The 23,108-nt window shown below is 42.6% G+C and overlaps 1 protein-coding gene across 1 annotated transcript in view; it reads left to right on the plus strand.

Annotated features, from left to right (window-relative positions):
• Positions 1-6,642: 6,642 nt before the first annotated feature.
• The window catches only part of LOC310995735 (uncharacterized protein), a gene marked incomplete at its 3' end in the record, with an annotated part of 17,312 nt that continues 846 nt past the window's right edge, over positions 6,643-23,108 (plus strand). Inside the window, 8 exon segments of the mRNA XM_083984858.1 lie at positions 6,643-6,752; positions 8,111-8,189; positions 8,350-8,563; positions 11,625-13,434; positions 13,543-13,716; positions 13,808-13,981; positions 18,601-18,861; positions 18,953-19,126. Of these exon segments, the coding sequence (XP_083840984.1) occupies positions 6,697-6,752; positions 8,111-8,189; positions 8,350-8,563; positions 11,625-13,434; positions 13,543-13,716; positions 13,808-13,981; positions 18,601-18,861; positions 18,953-19,126 (2,942 nt within the window).

The raw sequence follows: 23,108 nt of genomic DNA on the forward strand, positions 1-23,108 counted from the left end.
AAGGAAGGAAGGAGGAAGGGAACAGAGAAGGACAAGAGGAGGGTTAAAAGAGTGTGAAGTTTTGCTGATGAAACCTCTCATCTGTGATTGGGCAGAGACAGGAAGAAGTCCAGCAGAACCACGGCTCCACAGCAACAATGAAGCTAAACGTTAGCTATTAAACACTGATCTGCTACATCCCAATCAGCACAGAATGACTGATGAGTTTATCAATACAATGTTCAGCATGAGCCTATATCCAAAAACCAGTGGAGCCAGCAGAACCACAGCCCAGAATAACCTTCACAACACTCTCTGCCTGTTCAACAGTCACGCTGCTAGGATTAGCCACAAGCTAACATGAAGCTATCAAAGTGAGTGAAAAGCTTTTCCGTATCAATGAACTTGTCATGTATCTCACTCAGCATCATCACAGAACATCAGCAGTTGTTGTCTGGAGCAGATCTTCACATGTATGATCAATAAAGTCACCTTTAACCCTCAAATAGAAAGTTAGATTAACGGAGCTCAGTACAAGTCAACCTACCACGAGACTCCCACAGCAGACTGTTGCCTAGAAACGGGTCAACCCGCCAAGTCTGCAGGGGCTCGTTAGTGTGGCCTTTCAAAATAAGAGCTTCTAACTCATAGATCATAATAAATACATAAATAAAAAATAAATAAAGGAGTGAACGACTTCATATTGTAACAGGCAGATAAATAATAATAATAAACTAAGTGTAGTGCAGCTTCCATAATAACAGAATTACAGTTAGTGGAATTACTAACTCCTTAACTCTGTTACAGCAGCAAGTACAAGATAAATAAATAAAACACATTACAGCAGAGTGAGGACAGAGGAAAGCATCAATGTGTTTAGGAATGACTTGGAAACACTTTATAATGAAAACCATATTGACAATGTTTATGGAACATTTGAAGAATATTCACATCATTATTAAATAAAAAGTGTCCAGTGAAACAACAAAGCAGCAAACTAAAGTCTATAGATGGACCATGGATCATGAAGGGATTAGGAAACGCCTGTCAAAAGACAAATACACTCTACAGAGAATTTATTCAACAAAGAACTAAAGAGGCAGAAAATAAATGTAAGTATCAGAATAAGTGAACCAATATTATAAAGCTCTGTAGAAAAGAAAACTATAGGACAATATTTAATAACACCAAAAGCAACACTAAAGGAATATGGGATATATAAAATGTTATTATCAAAAATGGCTCAACACAATGTACTGTACTGTAATACAATAGTGACTAAAGGAAAACACAGTTTTAACTGTACAGGTTTTAGATCTATAGCCTATCAAATGGAATATTTATTTTTACACATTTTAAAACAACCATAAATTATTGTATCTTTTTTATTGCCATAAAATGTGATGATTTGATCTGTTTTCCATGAATTACAATACTTTTGTTTTACTTGTAACCATGAAATATGATTCATTTTGTTGAATCTCTTTTTAACCATTACATGAATCCTTTAAGTTATCAACTGTGAAACAGTAAAAACACAAATCAAACACTTCAATTGTTAAATTCAGAACATTGCTTTTGCTGGTAATGAACATATTTAGCAGGTTCTCCGTCTATAATGCACATTATCAGTGCAAGCAACACACACACATCAACACAATACAATGAGTTCAGCATCCACACAATATATCACAGCTCATAACAGGTTATCACTGCCTTCAATCTTCCTTTAATGCACAAACAATAGTAACTGTAGGTCATGTTCATGTTTCTGTGGGGACGATAAGAGCTTTCTGCTGCCTGAAATAAATGAATGTTGAGGTCAACAAACAACATTATTCTATTCTATATTCCTATAATTAGAGCCAATCATCTACTGGGTTACAGCAACATTAAAAAGGACAACATGGATGATGGTTCACAGCTTTAATCAATGTTTTGTAAGTGTTGGAGGACAACGTGGCAGAAAAACTCCCCGATCCATTTCCATGTGAGGACTGCAGTGATGACTGATAGGAAGCCCAGCTCCATGTTCCTCCCAGCAGCTGAAGAACATGAAATAGTGGATATTGTTGACTAAAGATTGTAAAAATGTGCTGTGACTCAGTGTTAGTGGAAGTGAAGCAGTGAAACGTCTCTGAAGAACGACACTCATCATCAGCTCATTTTCTTCTTCTTTACAGAGTTCTTCTCACTCTTCACCTCAAAGCAAATCCTCTGTTGATGGGACCATTACACAGAATCCTTTGCTCTGTGATGCAGGTGCAGGTTTATGACAGTAGGGGGCGCTGACGTCACATTAGGAGTCAGAGTAAATGTCTTATTCTCCACATCAATGAATGACTCTAATAGTTTCTAAATGAATGTAAGGAGCTTTGAACTCTTGTTAGTGAGAATGAACTCTTTGAAAGCAGCTGCACTGATGTGCTGCTTTTAGGGGTTAGGGTTTCCTTCTCTGACAAACACAGCTTGTGTCCAATAGGATTTTAGAAAAAGACCTGAAAGTAACCAGTACTTTTCAGCCGTACTACTAATTAACTCCAGTAAAAGTACTAATATTTGTCTTGTAAATGTATTCAAGTAGAGTAATAAGTACCAAAGTAATCTATTACTCAAGTAAAGTACAAATCCTCTGGATATGTAGCTATAAGTACAGTACTCTAGTAAATGTACTCTGTTACTGTCACCACTGGACGTCGCTCTGTAGCAGCTCACAAACGCTCAAAATGGCCGCCAGCTGTTTGTCACTGTCACCTGTTGATTATCACAGTTACACAACAGACACACACAAACACATGAGTGTCACGTTAAGATTATATTAAACCACTGTGTGTGTGTGTGTGTGTGTGTGTGTGTGTGTGTGTGTGTGTGTGTGTGTGTGTGTGTGTGTGTGTGTGTGTGTGTGTGTGTGTGTGTGTGTGTGTGTGTGTGTGTGTGTGTGTGTGTGTCAGATACTCCAGGTGAGGTCAGCACACTGCAACAACTCTAAAGGTCATTGTCATAGTCGATGGTTCAGTTCACCTTCATGTGAATGTTGTGTGTGTGATAAATGTTCTTTGTTCACTTTGGAGTTTATTTCTTGGAGCAAAGTGCAGAGCAGCAGCAGGTGATTAATCCAGATAAGATAACACCACCACCAACAGGTGAGTCACAGTTCAGAGTGCTACAGGTGACCTTTGACCCAGCGGTTGTGTGGCAGTTTGTTTCCCCGTGTGAAGGTAAGGTGAACAGTCTGAATGTTTTCCTCCTTAACACCTGTCGTTACCTGACTTCTCTGCCCTTCAACTTGTTGTTGTGTTGTTGTTGTGTTATTATAATGTTACTGTAGCTGAGTCAGAGCTGCAGCTGTAAAGTCTGGACCGACAGAACCGTGTCCTCCATGTTGTGTTGTTGTTGTGTTATTATAATGTTACTGTAGCTGAGTCAGAGCTGTAGCTGTAAAGTCTGGACGTAGTGCAGTACAGTTGTGAGGTACTTGTACTCTCCTTGAGTATTTCCTTGTTGTGCTACTTCCTGCTTGTACTGCAGCTCATGTACCTGACAGGTGAAGCTACTGGTCACTTTGCAGCTGCAGGTTGTAGATTAAAAACACCTGATGAGCTCAGAAACACATGATTAAAGATGGTTATTGGACACAAATCATCAATATTGTTGTGGAGAATCTTTTAGAGCTGCAACAGTTGTTCAATCAACATTTTTCAAGCAGAAAATTTCAGTTTTCAGCCTCAAAAACTGAAGATTTCCTTGTTTTCTCAGTTTGATTTGACTGTAAACTGAATATTTTTGTCTCTTTGATTGTTGCTGTGACAAAACGAGACATTTGAAGACGTGGCCTCAGACTGAGAGGAACTTGAACGCATCATTTGTCTGTATTTTGTGACATTTGATGGAGCAGACGATGAATGGATGGACAGAGACAATAAGTGTCAGTGGCAGCTGGAGAGTGTTTTTCTCTCTGTGAATTTCCAGTGTGAGTGAAATGAGTGAATGTTGTGATAGTGGAGCTACACTGCAAAAACTCAAAATCTTTCCAAGAATATTTGTCGTATTTCTTGTCAAAATGTATAATTTTTAGTCAAAACCAACCTCTTTCCATTTAAAATGAGACTCATCACCTAAAAATTAACTCGTTCTCAGATCATTTTAACTTGTTTCAAACTAATTTTCACTTGAAATAAGTAGAAAAATCTGCCAGTTGAAAGCAGGTTTTTTGTGTTTGTAATAAGAAAGAAAAACTTGCTCCACTGTCAGATTTTTCTACTTATTTCAATTGAAAATCTGCTTGAAAGAAGTAAAAAGTGTCTAAAAACAAGCTGCTTTTTATGTGATGAGTCTTAATCTAAGTAGAATTCGATTTGTTTTGACTAGAAATAAGACAAATATTCTTGGTAAGATTTTGAGTTTTTGAGGTGAAATAAGTCTTGGGCCAGTTGTTGTGTGTGTAATAATCAGCTGTAGCTTGTTTGGTCCAGTGGTTTTCTACAGGGACGCTGTCCACACAGAGACTGTGTCACATCAACTCAGTGGATCTCAGTCCTTGTGTGTGTCAGTGGATGGAAACAGTGGTCCATGGATCATGTTGCTGGGCTGCAGCTTCATGACGCCATCTAGTGGACTGATAGTAGAAGTACAGCAGCTGATGGCAGCTTCCTCTTCCTCACTGCTGTGTGACTGCATTCAACTGACACTGATATGAAGCAACAGACTGAAGCTTGATTTCAAACATACATTTGCAAGGTTAAGCTTAAAACAAATGTGTATTTCTGTTGCAGGTGTAAAATTATGGCATTCACAAAGCAAGGAATTGAAAAATTGCACAAGTATGTCTCAGTTAAAGAAAATGTTTAAAAAAGAAAAGATAAGCGTCTACAAAAAAGAAAAAGGAGAAAGAGAAAAAGATAGATAGACGAGTGGTGTTCTGTTTGTTTTCTTGTCACAACTATGTTTCATCATCTTTAACATTTTGAAATAGGGTATAATGGTGTTGAAGTAAGCCAATGTAACTATAACAACAGAGAGGGGCAGGTATTATAAGTTTTCTTCATCCTGCTCCTTTTCATTCATGGTGACAATGTGCAGCTACATTATGTAATTCTGTGCAACCTTGTGAAGAATATAAACCATGAATGGAATAAACCAAAATGAAGTGAAAAGCAGAGAAGAAGAGCCAATCAGTGGAGGAGCAGCTGGAGACATGATGGACATGTGAGCTGCTGTGCAGATGAATGATGTGTGTTTCCTCTGCAGGTGAAGCTACAAAGTGTGTGTGAGCTGATGTGGATGTGAGCTCAGCAGCATGGATCAGTGTGAGGACAGAGAGGAGGGAGCCCCTCCCTCTAAAACCAAGAGCCAGACCACAGGTCAAAGGTCAGATGAGCATCTCTAACTGTCCATGACTCAGATCACTGCTCCATCATTATTCACACTCAAAGCTCTGTGTGTGTTGTGTTCAAGGCCAAAGCAGCAGCACAAGACACAGTCTGCTGGACCTGGACCTGGACCTGGACCTGGACCTGGACCTGGACCTGGACCTGGACCTGGACCTGGACCTGGATCCAACGATGAGTCCATTGGTCGTCGTCAGTTTAACAAGAGGCGAGCTTTATTTGAAAGGTCAGAGTTTAAAACAGTCAGGAAGACTTTTCTGTCTAGAAGTCAGTTGTTGTGTTTATTAAAGGGACAACCAGGAGTTTCTATTTGGTTTTAAGAAAGTCTCATGTTAATGTGGATGAATCTACGTTACCACTTGTTAATGGGCCCATTTTAGATAAATATATCGTTTTGTCTCTATAGTTATTTTGTTATTTTAATTAATGGTGGAAATGCTGGGCGAGCCGACCAGCGTTTCTTTACCTTCGGTTTTGCGGACGCTGCCCGGCGGGTCATGGGAATAACGCCGCCGAATCGCTGTTAATGGTCGGAACTACGATTTCGTTGTTGATGAATGAAAACATTCTTGGCAAGATGGCCGTCTTGCGCCGGTCCAAGAATTTCACCGTGCGCGCGGAGACTCATGGGAAATGTAGCCTTTGCCATTGGATAGATCCAAGAGATCTTTATGTGCCCAGTTGAGGGCTGGATTCTCCCTCTGGCAGTAGAAGTAGGTTGGTTTAACTCAGTACCTGAGGATGAAAGACTATGCACATTATGTAATTTAAATGTAATTGAGGATGAACTGCATTCTGTGTTTCATTGTCCGTTATATGACGAAGCCAGGCAGTTTTTGTTTCAGAAAATGAAAAATGTGAAACCAGAGTTGTTTTGGGTTGATGATGATGAGGTAAAGTTGGAATGGTTCTTCAGAAAAGAAGTCTTTACTAGAGCTGCTTTTATAAAAAAGTGCCTGGTCAAAAAGAAAAAGTGAATTATTTATGTGAATGCCATGAGGTTTCTGTTTTTGTTTGGTTTTGTCTGTGCTCTGATTATTTTGTTTGGTGTCTAAATATGATGATAATGTGTCTTGTAAGCCCTTATAGGCTGCATGGGCGCCTTAATTGGTGCACGACACGTAAATAAATATAAATTCATTCATTCATTGTAGTATGAAAACACTTTCCAAACGCTTTCCAAAACTTCTCATTGTCCCTTTAAAAGGTTGCAGATATTTTTCATCAGTTTTTCTCCAACATGCACATTTATCAGTTGTGTTGTTGTTTCAGGACCCAGCAGCAGAGACCAGACTCTCCTGAACCCAGCTGTCTGTCTTTAAAGAGCAACATGTCAATGGGCTGGATAGATAACTTTAAAGGAGGATGTGGATCAGCTGATCAGATGTAAGAGACAAAACTACATTTCAAAGTTTCTGAGTTTCTGTTGAACGTTCTTCCTGTGGAGTCACATTTCAATGATTCTCATTAAAAACTGAGTTATAACTCAGACACACGTTCAGTGAATGACTGACAGCATCCCATGCATCTTTTTTCTGTTATTGCATCCACTGCTGATGCTGCTAAATATAACAGCTGCTTTTTGTTCACTTCCTGCAGCAGTCGCTCCACTTCAGTCCGACGCTCCCTTTAGATTTTTGTTTGGACATTTTAACTTTCTTTCTCAACTCACCTTCTCTGGCATTCTGGATTGAACAACACGTTCATGAATCTGACTCAGAGTTTGCATGTTCTCCCCGTGCATGTGTGGGTTCTCTCCAGCTTCCTCCCACAGACCAAAGACATGCAGGATCCCCCCCCCTCCCCTCACCAGAGACTGCCTTCATCAACTCCTGCTAACATTTCCATATTTCGCACATTCTGTGACAAACTGTAAACTGTTTTCTTGTCTGTAACAACATCTCTGTCCCGTCTGTCCGTCCTGGGTGAGGGATCCCTCCTCTGTTGCTCACCCTGAGCTTTCTCCTGGTTTTCCCTGTTAAAAGGGTTTTCCATGGAGTTTTTCCTCAGTGGATGTGAGGGTCTAAGGACAGAGGATGTTGTTACGATGCCATGTGAAGCCCTTTGAGACAAACTGTTTGTAAAAACGGGCTATACAAATAAAATTGCATTGCCTTGCCTTGCCTTAACTGGTGACTCTAAATTGCCCATAGGTGTGAATGTGTGTACCTATATGTTGGCCCTGTGATAGACTGGTGACCTGTCCAGGGTGAACCCCGCCTCCTGCCCAAAGTCAGCTGAGAACGGCCCCAGCTCACCCTCCACCCTAGTGAGGATGAGCTGTATAGAAGATGAATGAACTTAAAGAGATATTGGTGAATGAGGCCCATTGTTACAACATGTAGGAAAAGGAAGTCATTCACATTTGTAACCCTTAAAATAACTTTGCACAGAATTCTTTTGAAAACCTAAAACTGTTAAACATGAGTTGTGTTGTTGTTTCAGGATCCAGCAGCAGAGACCAGACTCTCCTGGACCCAGCTGTCTGTCTTTAAAGAGCAACAACTCAAGAGACTGGCTCATTGACTTTAAAGGAGGACGTGGATCAGCTGATCAGATGTAAGCTGTAACTGACAGTCAGACTCAGGTTATTGTAGAAAAGAACCAGTTTGTACGACGTGTTGTTGGACCAGGTCTGAAGCCAAAGTGTCTCTGTCTGTTGTGAACGTCCTCAGGGGACATATAAAGTCCATCTTGTATTATCTCTCTGTCCTGATGTTGACTTGACACTGATTCCTCCACAGAGTGGACCAGGAGAGCTCAGAGGTTCCCAGTGGTCAGTCTGCCCAGCAGCATCAAACACACCTGGACTCCATATTTATGGTGAGGACATGTCCAACAGCTGCTGTTACATCTGTTGTGTTCACCATCATCTCCATGCTGCACTTTGACACCAGTGGATTGTCAGTCTGTCCAACATGGATCTGATGTTTGGCTCCATGGTTTTAGTTTGATGCTGTCACTCATAGAGTTTCTGTTCCAGCTGCTGGAGGAGAACATGGTCACTTTTGTCAAGAACGAGCTGAAGAAGATCCACAAGGCTCTGAGTCCAGATTACCCAGAATGCTCAGGGAGTCAGAGGGAGGATGAGGAGGATGAAGAGCAGAGGAGGAGCAGCAGAGAGGCATTAGTGAAGATCACAGTGAACTTCCTGAGGAGGATGAAGCAGGAGGAGCTGGCTGAGCGTCTGCAGAGCGGTAAGAGGATTTCTCTAAAGCCAGTGTAATGGCGTGTTCCCACCAAACACGATGATGCGTTGTTGAGCGTAGAGATTACATGTTAAGTCAATGCAAAAACGTGTCATCACGCCGGGCGATGCGATGGACGCGTTGGCCGCGAAAATCGCTTCCATCGCGTCGCCCGGCGCGATGACGCTTCATCGCTCAAGTTGAAATAATTGAACTTTTGCGGCAAATTCACGTGAAGACGTGCTGCGACAGCCTATCAGCGTTGAGATTGTCACCGACGTGCTGACGTACGGACGTACGGACGTACTGGTGTTCCCTTGGCAGTTTAGTTTAGTTTATTATTCAGATCCCCATTACTACTCACAGGCGGTCAGTCACACAGTAGTACGGAGCTGTCTCCGCTGCGGCCAGAGACCCGCACCGCTGTTCCTGTCCCTGTCCCTGTCCCGCAACGGTGGTTATCTCGGCCATGGTCGAAGAGAGAATGAAATGGTGGGAGAAATGTTGTTGTTTGGGCGGGCTCGTCACGTGACGCGATGCCGTGACGAGGCGTTTTTTTGCATATTGGACAAGCGTCAAAACTGGAGCGTGTAGCGCGACGTGATTTCATTTGACGCGCGATTACATCACGTTCATCACATTTGGTGGAAGACACTGTAACGGAGGTCCGCAGGTGTGCCACAGTCACAAGCAGGGTTTGAAATTAACTTTTTGACCTTGTGACAGATTTTCTACTAGCCAAAACCAACAAGTTACTTCACTATTGTATTTCCACGTCACTAGTTATATAGCAGTCAGTCATCCTGTTCTTCTCAATTAATTGTGCTCTGTAGCCGATGACCTTTCAACTTTTCTGGAATAACAGTAGTTTATGTGTGGCGGCCTGCCACAGGCTCTCACAGATTGTTTTTTTTTTTGATGACTTTCTTTAATGGAAGCAATTTCACTGTAGCAACATGACAGTACAACGTGACAGAGAAGACTTCCATTCTTCCGTTTTTCCCCCCAGTTTTTTTTATCCCTCCCACAATCCCACCCCACTCAAAGAAGAACAGTACTATAATAATCATTTTTAAACAGCGCTTCACCAACTCATATCTCTGCCAGTCAGTCCACCTGCCGTCTCTCTCGCACGCACACACGCGCGCGCACATACACACACAGACACGGGCGCATGGACAGTTGGCACGCTATATCGCGCTGATTGTACAGTGTTCAAATACCCCCCCCCCACCGCCCTGTCCATCCGTCGGATAGTCCGACCACGGACTACGGCGTGCTAACAGCTACAGCTACCAGCTGTGCTGCAGCAGCTGACTGAGCCTTTTGGAGCCGCGGCTCGGCTCACATTAACTGGGCTCGGTGCGTTCCTCTCGGTCAGCTGGTGAAGCAGCGGTCTGATAAGCATGATGTCCGTCACGTGTCCCGTTATGCGCGACTAAGTTGTGACGTTGTCAGGTGACTATAAGTTTATAATACACTGGGGGAAACCCTGGAAACAGATTGGGAGTCTCTTTTTTTCTAGCTCGCCAAGTGGCGAGCTAGAAAAAAATCTGTCTCGCCACAGAGGAATCTGGGTCGCAAATGGCGAGTGGCGACCGCTAATTTCAAGCCCTGGTCACAAGGTACCAGTAAGGAGAAGTGACAGGTTGTGGCGGCTAGCGGTACTGGAAGTAAACCATAGACTGTAAAAAGAATGGACGCAGCACCGTGACATCACTCATTGGTTTGGGTGAGTCTGTTTTGTGCCGCTACTACGGGGATTTGAACTGCGCCATCTTGGATTTTAGGTGGAGTCTACTTGCCATATTTGGAGAGGTGCGGTTGTTAGCCGGCTGAGAACCTGCCCACTGAACTTGGAGCAACCAATTAACGGCCGGTAAACTCTCTGTGAACCTGTCACTCAACGTAATTTATGCACAAATTTGTAGCGTAAACAATCCTAAATCGGTTGTGGTACAAAAAAATTCCCCCCCCCCCCCCCCCCCCCACAGTGTTGACGGAGGTGGAAACTATCGGTAGAGACCAAATAATAAAATGTACTAAGCTGTAAATATATTTTTTAAGCTGTAAAGTTGGCTATTTTAACATGGGGCTCAGTTGGAGAGTTGCTCCCTTCTGGTCCCAGCCCCCAGAGGCCGCCGGGGGTACTACAGTTTTTTGAACGTGGAAGTGGTCTTCACTTGCAAAACCCACAACTCCCCCCTTGAAGTAAACTCACTCACCCATAAAACACGTGCTAACCAATTTGCCAAGCGGTTGTCAACCTCTTGGCGAAACGGTTAGCATCGTCGCCTGCGGTGCGGGAAGCCACGGGTTCGATCCTCACCTAGGGCAAGTCCGAACCAAACAACATCGGTCACCCCGCCCCGACAGTCGGGCGTCGGGTCTCGTCAGGGAGAGTCGGAAGGCGCCGGGTCTGTGTCTGTTTGGTGTGTCCATCTGCGTTGGGGAGCGTCGGAAGTTGACGGGTCTCGTCAGGGCCGATTCAACATGCTCAGTCGGGGTTTGTCGGGCGTCGGGGTTGTAGACTTGTCGGGGACTCTGATTGGCTGTGTGCTAGCTATGGCGATTCTGATTGGCGGTGCCCTAAGCGCATCAGCGCGGTGTGTGGGAGGGACGGAAGTGACCACAGTAAACAAACGGTGTCCTAGCCTGTCCTACAGTAAAAATGGCACATCAAATAAAAAGAGAAGTAAAGCAATATATTAAGCGGCAATATATATTTAAGCACCAAAGATGTTCAATCAAACCCACATAGCTTGAAACAACGTTCAAAACACACACAGCTAGTGTCACAACTAAGCATATAAAGTCCGGTGTGTTTCACTGTTTCCTTTCTCCCGACTGTGGCCGACGAGAGGCGACAGACTCGTCGGACAAGAGGCCGTCGGCGTCGGGGCGCGTCGGGGCGGTGTGTGGGGGCCTTAAAGATTCAACATGATGGACAAATGAGACGTTCACTGACATCAACACATGGAGGGAAACATGTTCATATAGTCGTTATTCAGAGGAATTAAAATGTTAAAATGTTTTCTTTATGAATTTTACTATGTTTTTGTTTATTCAGGAACTCCTAGTGCAGTTTGTGGACATAAACTCAAATCTGTCCTGAAGGAGAAGTTCCAGTGTGTGTTTGAGGGCATCGCTAAAGCAGGAAACCCAACCCTTCTGAACCAGATCTACACAGAGCTCTACATCACAGAGGGAGGGGCTGGAGGGGTCAATGATGAACATGAGGTCAGACAGATTGAAACAGCGTCCAGGAAACCACACAGACCAGAAACAACCATCAGACAAGAAGACATCTTTAAAGCCCCACCTGGAAGAGACCAACCAATCAGAAGAGTGATGACAAAGGGAGTGGCTGGCATTGGGAAAACAGTCTTAACACAGAAGTTCACTCTGGACTGGGCTGAAGACAAAGCCAACCAGGACATACACTTCACATTTCCCTTCACCTTCAGAGAGCTGAATGTGCTGAAAGAGAAAAAGTTCAGCTTGGTGGGACTTGTTCATCACTTCTTCTCTGAAACCAAAGCAGCAGGAATCTGCAGGTTTGATCAGTTCCAGGTGGTCTTCATCTTTGACGGTCTGGACGAGTGTCGACTTCCTCTGGACTTCCACAACACTGAGATCCTGACTGATGTGACAGAGTCCACCTCAGTCAACGTGCTGCTGACCAACCTCATCAGGGGGAACCTGCTTCCCTCTGCTCGCCTCTGGATAACCACACGACCTGCAGCAGCCAATCAGATCCCTCCTTACTGTGTTGACATGGTGACAGAGGTCAGAGGGTTCACTGACCCACAGAAGGAGGAGTACTTCAGGAAGAGGTTCAGAGATCAGCAGCAGGCCGGAGAGATCATCTCCCACATCAAGACCTCACGAAGCCTCCACATCATGTGCCACATCCCAGTCTTCTGCTGGATCACTGCTACAGTTCTGGAGAAGATGTTGAAGACCAGAGAGGGAGGAGTGCTGCCCAAGACCCTGACTGAGATGTACATCCACTTCCTGGTGGTTCATCTAAAACTGAAGAAGGTCAAGTATGATGGAGGAGCTGAGACAGATCCACACTGGAGTCCAGAGAGCAGGAAGATGATTGAGACTCTGGGAAAACTGGGTTTTGAGCAGCTGCAGAAAGGAAACCTGATCTTCTATGAATCAGACCTGACAGAGTGTGGCATCGATATCAGAGCAGCCTCAGTGTACTCAGGAGTGTTCACACAGATCTTTAAAGAGGAGAGTGGCCTGTACCAGGACAAGGTGTTCTGCTTCGTCCATCTGAGTGTTCAGGAGTTTCTGGCTGCTCTTCATGTCCATCTGACCTTCATCAACTCTGGACGCAACCTGATGTCACAACAACAAACAACCTCCAAGAAGACTGAAACAACAGGAGTCAAATCTGCAGAGACAAACTTCTACCAGAGCGCTGTGGACGAGGCCTTACAGAGTCCAAATGGACACCTGGACTTGTTCCTCCGCTTCCTCCTGGGTCTTTCACTAGAGACCAATCAGAATCTCCTACGAGGTCTGATGACACAGACAGGAAGTGACTCACGGTCCAATCAGGAAACAGTCCAGTACATCAAGGAGAAGATTGAAGAGACTCCCTCTGCAGAGAAAAGCATCAACCTGTTCCACTGTCTGAATGAACTGAATGATCGTTCTCTAGTGGAGGAGATCCAACAGTCCCTGAGATCAGGACGTCTCTCCACAGATAAACTGTCTCCTGCTCAATGGTCAGCTCTGGTCTTCATCTTACTGTCGTCAGAAGAAGATCTGGAGGAGTTTGACCTGAAGAACTACTCTGCTTCAGAGGAGGCTCTTCTGAGGCTGCTGCCAGTGGTCAAAGGCAAAGCCTCCAACAAAGCTCTGTAAGTGTAGAGATAGTTAGGTTTATTCATCATTATATAAAAACACTTCTGTCTTTCAACAGGACAGATATTTAATTCCTTTCTTCTTTAATTCCTTCATTTCTTCAGACTGAGCAGCTGTGACCTCTCAGAGAGAAGCTGTGAAGCTCTGTCCTCAGTCCTCAGCTCCCAGTCCTCTAGTCTGAGACACCTGGACATGAGTAGCAACAACCTGCAGGACTCAGGAGTGAAGCTGCTGTCTGGTGGACTGGAGAGTCCACACTGTAGACTGGAGACTCTCAGGTGAGGATCCATCCAGCTGTTTATCTGATGCCACTTGAACACAGCAGCAGGTGTTGACAGAGGGTTCCTGTGTGTTGTTGTGTGTGTTCAGTCTGTCAGGATGTCTGGTCACAGAGGAAGGCTGTGCTTCTCTGGCCTCAGCTCTGAGCTCCAACCCCTCCCATCTGAGAGAGCTGGACCTGAGCTACAACCATCCAGGAGCCTCAGGAGTGAAGCTGCTGTCTGCTGGACTGGAGGATCCAGACTGGAGACTGGAGACTCTCAGGTGAGGATCCATCCAGCTGTTTATCTGATGCCACTTGAACACAGCAGCAGGTGTTGACAGAGGGTTCCTGTGTGTTGTTGTGTGTGTTCAGTCTGTCAGGATGTCTGGTCACAGAGGAAGGCTGTGCTTCATTGGACATGTTCATGTTTTAGTGAACGTTGAACTGAATGAATCAGTTTATAAATGATGAACCTGAGCAGCGTTCACTGTCACCAGAGTGAACACTGTTCAGGTTTTATGACAGTTTTACCTGGTTTTTCACTTTCAGCAGAATATGACTCATTGTTTAAGTGGTAAAATATTTTCTCAGTCTAAACATTGTTTTTGTTTTTTAGTTCATTAATTCATATAGTTTGTTAGTGGCAGTGATTAGAGGCTGGTGATGGAGCTAGAAGGAGGTTCTACTTAAAAAGAAATGCAGATATTGCAAAGAAAGCACGGTTCCTTCGCAAACAGGGAAAAATCCAGTCAACTTGGACCTCTAACTGCAAGACTTTTATAAAACTCAATGGCTCACCAGAGGAGGCGAAGATTAAAATCATCAGAGAGCTGAATGAGCTAGATGCGTATCAATGACTCTGAAATCTAAACTGGATGGTTTCTTTTTTTCTTTGTGATTGTTGTGGCTTTTTTATAATCATGACCATGTGACAAATGTACATCATGTCGTCCAGTCACCTATCACCCATAAATGTTGGGGAGTCTATCCCCCCTGAAATTGATTTCTTAACTTTCAATCCATTTGAGCTAAATACTGATAAAAGTGGTATCTATGATGAACTTTTTAACCCTGATGTAAATCTTTTAAATTCAAACAATATTTCACACTCTTGTGAATATTTCTCTGAAGATCAGTTTAATGATTTGTTTCATACTCTTATACATGGTGATTTTTCTGTATCACAAACTTTTTCCTCTTTGCACTTAAACGTTCGCAGCTTGCCAAAAAATTATGATCATCTAAAATTATATCTGTCAACTTTGACACATTCCTTTTCAGTTATAGCATTCTCTGAAACCTGGTTGAAAGATGATATTACAGATCTCTATCCCATATCCCAGTATAATGCTATTCATTCTTGCAGAAAGACCAAAGTGGGAGGAGGTGTTTCTTTATATGTGTCCAAAAATTTTAACTTCACCCCCAGAATTGAACTGAGTGTCCTCCTAGAAAGTGCCTCAGTGGAATCTGTGTTTATTGAAATCTCGTCTTGCCGTCCCTTTAATGGGAAAACTATTATAATTGGTTGTATCTACAGACCACCGGATACTGACCTGAGCATATTCAATGAAGCTCTTTACTCCACTTTGGAAATTATAACTAAGGAACATAAAATGTGTGTACTACTGGGTGATTTTAACATTGATTTGCTTAAGAGTGAATTACCATCTACAGTTGATTTTCTGAACACATTATATTCCACTTATTTTTTCCCACTAATTCTTAGGCCCTCTCGGATCACTAGATCTTCAGCTTCACTCATTGATAACATCTTATTCAACTCTTTGGATTTCCAAATTACCTCAGGTTTATTAATGTCAGATATTTCAGATCATCTCCCCGTATTTCAGATAATACATACTAAAGGAAAGTGTAGACGCTACAACTCCGATCATATCCAAACTAAATATCGTAAATTTACCAAACAGTACATGGAGTCCTTTAAGTCCTTGATCAGTGCTGTGTCTTGGGATGAGGTTCTGAAGTCACAAGATGTTAATGAAGCCTATAGGTTATTTTATACTGTTTTTAATTCAACCCTGGAGTCCTGCTTTCCATTGGTCACCTCAAAAGATAAGAATAACTCATACAAAGGGAAACCCTGGATAACGGATGAGCTAAAAAAGTGCTCTCGCAAAAAAAATAAACTTTATAGGAAAGCCATTAGTAACCCTACTCCTGAGAATCTGAAAATATACAAGAAATATAAAAACAAATTTACTCTATCAATAAGGAAGGTAAAAAAAACATTTTATGCTGATAAATTTACTCAGGCTTCAAATGACATTAAGTCAACCTGGAACCTCATCAACCAATTACTTAATCGCAAAAAAACTCCAGCTACTGTACCTGCTGAGATGTTAGGAAAGGTCAGACCTCTTAGTGACCCGAGAGATATAGCTGAGGGTTTCAATGAGTTTTTTGTTAATGTGAGCTCTTCCTTGGCATCTAACATAAAGGACTCTGATGTGAACCCATGTAGTTTCATTAAAGGTACATTCTCACCACTCTCTAGTTTTGATCCCCCCAGTGCTGAAGAAGTGTATGAAATTATTAAGAACCTAAAGAACACTGCTCAAGGACATGATGGTATTAAAAGCAGTCTTGTGAAAGAAACAATAGACCACATTATCCATCCTCTAACCCATCTTTTTGCTTTATCTCTTCAGTCTGGTATCGTCCCCCAAGAACTCAAAATTGCGAAAGTCATACCAATATTTAAATCTGGTAATACAAAGGACTTTGGCAACTATCGCCCAATATCCATATTACCATGTTTCTCTAAGATTGTGGAAAAATTGGTATATGTAAGAATCTCCAAGCACTTAGTTGCTAACAATATACTGTATGACCATCAATATGGATTTCGCAGGAAATATTCCACTGAGCATGCATTGCTACAATTAGTCAACAACATATCCTCAGCACTGGATGGTAAAAAAATTGCCCTTTGTGTTTTTCTTGATTTCAGTAAAGCATTTGATACCGTCAATCATAAAATTCTCATCTCAAAGCTCAATAGATATGGAATCCAGAATGTTGCTCTAAATTGGCTGATCAATTACCTCTACAATAGAGAGCAGTTTGTTTATTTTAATGGTGTTTCATCTACCAAATCAAGTATTCTTTTTGGAGTCCCACAGGGGTCGATCCTGGGCCCTTTATTATTTTTGATTTATATTAATGACTTGCCTAGATCATGTAATAACTTCCTCCCCTTATTATTTGCCGACGACACTAGTCTTATAGCTATTCATGATGACTTCAAGTCTCTCATTGCATGTGTAAATGATGAATTAGCAACTGTTTCAAACTGGTGCCAGATCAATAAGCTAACTCTCAACGTAAATAAATGTAACTTCATGATCTTCTGCAACAAAAACAAATCTCACGCAAAAGAAGAAGCCAAAATACTAATTAATGGAGTTGAAATCCTCCAAGTACCTTACACCACTTTTCTAGGTGTTACTTTGGATGAAGGTCTAAACTGGAATAATCATATCAATCAAGTTTGCAAAAGATCAATGAAAATGCTTGGTATACTGAAAAAGGTTTCTCCTCTGATCAATTCGTCTGCTCATGTGACTTTATATTATAGTTTTTTATTTCCATATTTGAATTATTGTAATATTGTCTGGTCTGCAACTCATCCAACTTACCTGAACAAATTACTGTTAATTCAGAAAAGATTTCTAAGAACGATCTCTCGCTCCAGTAGACTAGAACCATCTGCACCCCTATTTATGAAATATTCAATATTGCCCATTCATAAACTTAATGTCTTCCATTCATGCTTGTTTGTGCATAAGTTTATCAACGCTAAACAAAATCTTCCTGACACTTTTCAACATTTTTTTTCTTTTTCATCTGACCTCCATTCATATTCAACTAGGCATAGTGGCAATCTTCATTTACCCTTCTGCCGAACATCTGGGCATCAAGTTAATATTACTTTTAGAGGTCCAAAACTTTGGAATGGTTTAGATGTGGTTCTGAGGTCAACAACATCTTATACATCCTTTAGAAAGTTACTGAAAAAACACCTCATGTCATAATCTTCAGTGTTATTTTTCTGTTAATGTTAATTATGCATCCTTTTTCTTTTGTTTGTTTGTGTTGCACTGTACATGTTAATGTTTCATTTCTAATTTTATTTTTCTGTATTTCTCATTGTTTATCTTGAGTTAATGTAATTCTATGATGAATGGGAGTGGAACTTTGTACAAGCCTTCCAGGCTTCGTTCCCTCCTTGCACTGTTTTTAAAATTGTGCTAAATAAATAAATCAATCAAATCAAATCAAATCAAAAACAACAGCTGATTATTTATTTAAAGGGCCCATATTATGCAAAATCCACTTTCTACTGGTTTTGTAGGTCCTATGTGTTCCCGTGGCCTTTCTATGACGCCTGGAGGTGAAAAAAGTCTGTTCACTCCCTAAATTGATTTCTACACTTTTTTGAGATAGTGTCTCCAAACGGGGGAATTGGAAGTGCTGTGCAGCTTGACGTCACAAAGCACCGAACTCACGTGATTCCACGTCCCGGTACTTCCTTATCCTCTTCCTTATCCTGTCCGTCATTTCACATAAAGCAGTGCGGGAGGAGCGGTCAGTACCGTGGTCGCCAGATGATCATTTTGAATCATTGACTGAAAAAACAGCCGTCCGTCATTACAAATGAAATCGCGGACCGGAGAATATTGGAATGGTACCATCACAGTCACAGTTTATAATCAAATCTATCTATGAATCTATTTATACAAACTAGAACATGTTGAGTAAGAAACACTGTAAACTCTTAGGTTTGTGTTGAAATTGTTGTTGTGTATTTATGATTCTAACCTATTATTTCCTAAATATTGAGTATGTGAGTGTTTTTCTTTGAATTCCTCTTCAGGCTGAGCAGCTGTAACCTCTCAGAGAGAAGCTGTGAAGCTCTGTCCTCAGTCCTCAGCTCCCAGTCCTCTAGTCTGAGACACCTGGACCTGAGTAACAACAACCTGCAGGACTCAGGAGTGAAGCTGCTGTCTGGTGGACTGGAGAGTCCACACTGTAGACTGGAGACTCTGGACCTGAGTAACAACAACCTGCAGGACTCAGGAGTGAAGCTGCTGTCTGGTGGACTGGAGAGTCCACACTGTAGACTGGAGACTCTCAGGTGAGGATCCATCCAGCTGTTTATCTGATGCCACTTGAACACAGCAGCAGGTGTTGACAGAGGGTTCCTGTGTGTTGTTGTGTGTGTTCAGTCTGTCAGGATGTCTGGTCACAGAGGAAGGCTGTGCTTCTCTGGCCTCAGCTCTGAGCTCCAACCCCTCCCATCTGAGAGAGCTGGACCTGAGCTACAACCATCCAGGAGCCTCAGGAGTGAAGCTGCTGTCTGCTGGACTGGAGGATCCAGACTGGAGACTGGAGACTCTCAGGTATGGAGAGGCTGCTGCAGCCACACACACTGTCTGATAGAGGAGGAGGAGCTGGAACATTTTCTATGGCCCCTGTCACACCTGGTCACACCTGGAATTAACATCTGTCTCAGGTGATCCATGCATAGGGATGGGAATCGAAAACCGGTTCTTGTTGAGAATCGGTTCCCAGTGTTTCAATTCCTTGGAATCGTTTGCCAATTTGGCAAACGATTCCCTTATCAATTCCAGTCCTTTTTTTTTATTCTTACCGTGGTCGCTCTGTGAATTAATGCTGGTGAGTCCAACACGGCGGTCGGGTTTAATTACAGGCAGTGTGCCTGTTTATTACCATTAACACGGTAGATGAGGTGAGTGACTGAGCTGAGGCTGGTGGTGTGTGGTCAGCGGTGTGGAGCAGTGCGGGTCTCTGACTGCAGCTCCGACTGACTGCCAGTGAGTGCTTTGGGACGGGGCTCACGGTAACACCCGCTGCTCGTTGAAAACAGCAGTGATCACCTCATGCTTTCACGTCTGAGTCTCCAAACCAGACACGTCTGTAACAACATCGGAAAAGTTGGCAAGTTGCTCAAAACAGCGATATCGCAGCCGCAGGGACCTGCCGTGTAGAGAGAAAAAGAAAAAAAAACTGGCAGCGAGTGAGTGTCACGACTTCCTGTATGTGGCCCTTCAAATTAAAAGCCCTTCAACCTTTCACATGGTTCAGTCATATTGATTTTGACCTAATTTTGACAAGCCATGCCTCCAAATGTTGAAATTTAGGTCAACATCATAATCAGCTCAGTCTCTCTGAGATCCTGGTCTTGTCCTGATGAGATGTGTTGTTGTGTTGAGGAGACAGTAAATCACAGTGTGACATCCAGATGTCCTCACTGTCCAGAGGCCTGGAGCTGTCAATCAGAAGAGAGTGAGTGTAGTGAACAGTGTAATAATCAGTGTTTGTGGCTGAATGTGTGTGTGATCAAACAGCTGTTTTCAGACTGTGTGTGTGCTGACTCCAGATCAGATGAAAATGTCCAGCAGCTGGAGCTTCACTTCCTGTCTGAGTCCATGTGCTCTGAGCTGAGCCTGCTTCTCTCTGCTATACAGTTTCTCTGCTTCCTCTGGACTCTGACTTCAAGTCCAGTCCAAATGTGTGGACAGGTTTGATGGAGCTCAGGACTGGTCCAGAGGACGGCTGCTTTATTCCACATGATGTGACTGATCACAGTGAGTCAGTGTGTTGCAGCTGATCTGTGTGAAGAGCAGAGAAGAACAGAGTCATTGATCATGAGATCCTGATCCGTCCTGTCACTGTGATCAGATGGTTTCTATTAGAGCTCCTTCATCCACTCACTGCTGCTGTGGCTCCTGTGGAAACCTGCTCACAGCCTCATTCTTCAGCTTCCTGTGGAGTTTTCTTCAAACAAACACAAGTTGTGTTCACACTCAGTGTTTCTCACTAAACTCACTGGGTCTCATTCATGAAACGTGAGCAGCAGGGATTTGTGTGTAAACCCTGAGCAGCGCAAATTTACGTGGATTTCTGCATTCATCAATCTTTTAGTAGTGCTGTTTTTTTCGTAGCTACTCACAAAATCTACACTGCTCCGGACTGTGTGTAGCGCTTGTGTAAATGTAGGAATGCAAATAAATACTGCTTGTCACTGTTGAAAATTACAATTGTAATCCGTATTACTCTCTCTCATGTTCAAAAGAAGCAGACGCCTTTGAAACACGTAATTTAAACATGACAAACAATTAGAAATATTTGGAGAGAGAGACGTTTTAGGGATCGGACACGCACAAACACGTCAAGGCTCCATCTTATGATGATGATAATATGATATAAAACCGGAAAAAACGTATTTGTGTTGCTACAGTATACGCTCGGTGGGCGCACACTTCACCCTGCGCAGCAGCGCAGTCGGCACCGGTTTGGATGGAGCTGTGACAGACGGCTGGTGCTTCTGTAACAATATAACCTGCCTATATAACTTCATGTGTTGATACAACCATGCTCCTCTACAGCTGAGGCTGTGAAGAGCCTCCCCTTCCCGTCGTAGCTCTGTAGCTCTGGAGTTGTGTGTATTTTATTAAATTTTTTTCATATTTCATATCGAACTATTCTGGCTTTACTTCTTAAACAGTTCTTTAATAAACCAAGGATAGGATACTTAATTCACTACATCTGTTTCTTCCCTCCAGCCTTTGACCTGTCCCAGTCACACCACTACTAACAGAAGAGAATTAAATATTTTTTCTGGACTCCACTTCACCCAAAATGACTTTGATCCGTGATCTCTCTTTTTTCTCTCTCTCCCTCTTTCCTCGTTTGCGTCATGGCCGCAGGTGAGCAGGATGCGCCTACCTCCTAATATGGTGGTCAGGATCTCCTTATATGGCTATTCATGTATGGAGATCTATGCTAATTTTATGTGCAAATCTACACACAGATTTACTCACGTTTCATGAATGAGACCCACTGTGTGTTTCACTGAGCTCTAACAAATGTGTTGAGTGTGTTTCCTTCCTCATCAAACACTGAAACCATCCACTGTTCACAGCTGCACTCTTCTTCTTTCCTGGTGCATTGTGGGATATCTGGGCTGGTCAGCTCCACCTGTTGTGTCTTCATCTTCTTTGCTGTGACGTGTGTTTGTGCAGCTTGAGAGTCAGAGAGTGAAAGTGTGTGTCTCACACTGCAGTGACATCACATGGAGAAAAGACATGATGAAGTGTTTCCTCCTGGTCTCCTCCTGCTCTGTATCATCACTAGATAAAGACTCCAGCTCCTTCTTCTCTGTGCTCAGTGTTCATCCAGACATACCAGCCTCCATGTGAACACAGTGATAAAACAGTGTGTGTGTGAGAGCCATGTAATGTCCATGTGTGCATGTGTAGCAGTTGTGAAATGGTTGCTTATAGGCTGAAGGATGACAACACCATGGATCTGAGTTGGTTCATTTATTCTGCAAAGGCAGCACAGGGGCAGAGTCAGGAAACACACAGCTGCAGGTAGAAACAGTCTGCCTCCACAACAAGAGCAGCCAGAGTTTGTTCCTCTTTTGCTGCTCTTTACTGTATTGTATGTCACAATAAAAAATAAAGGAATAAATAAATAGTAATAATAATTTTAGAGAAAAGATACTCTCCTGAATAGAAACTAAAATAATCACATTAAATGAATATGTCTATAACCCACTTGTAAATAATAATCATTAGAAAAACAGAATAAAAATCACCATGAAATGATCAAATAAAAATATTCCATACTTTTCCTCCACACAAGGACAATAATAAAAACTGAAATAATGTGTGTTCTAGTGACGTTTTTACAGCTCTGACCAGACTCAACTCTCATATATTTACCACAAACACATCTCAGAAATCACATTTCAAAGCATTTTTCAGACAAAAGGCACCTGCAAAGGCAGCACAGGGGCAGAGTCAGGAAACACACAGCTGCAGGTAGAAACAGTCTGCCTCCTACGACAGGCCACAAAACACACACACGGCAGACGTCACGTTAAACCCAAACTACAGCCGCTTTTTCACCGTAAAACACAATTAAAAACACGGCAACACATTAATAAAAGCTGTCGTTACTTTAGCGCACAGTTTCAACCGCATAACATGACAGTTTAAGTGCATATTTTACAGAGCAACGTGAGAGCTTCACAACACGTCTTACCACAACAAGAGCAGCCAGAGTTTTGCCGGGAGTTTGGTCCGACGTCGCCCACGTCCCCCTTAGTGTGTTACCCCAATATCGCTCCCCCTTGCTACAGGTGAAGATGGAACTTAGAAATAGAAGTGATATAAAACAAAGCAGGAAATTCTAACTTGTTTTAGATAGTGTTAGCATCGAGCAGGTTTTGAGAATGTTCACCATAATGAATGATAAAAATAAAGAAATAGTGAGTATAATGAATGATCAGATGAATAAAACAAAGTAAAGATTGACCCAGCTACACATGCTGACAGAGAAGGTGCTGCTCTG

Source organism: Trachurus trachurus (genome assembly GCF_905171665.1).
Source record: "Trachurus trachurus genome assembly, chromosome: 13".
In the NCBI taxonomy this organism is placed as follows: Eukaryota; Metazoa; Chordata; class Actinopteri; order Carangiformes; family Carangidae; genus Trachurus; species Trachurus trachurus.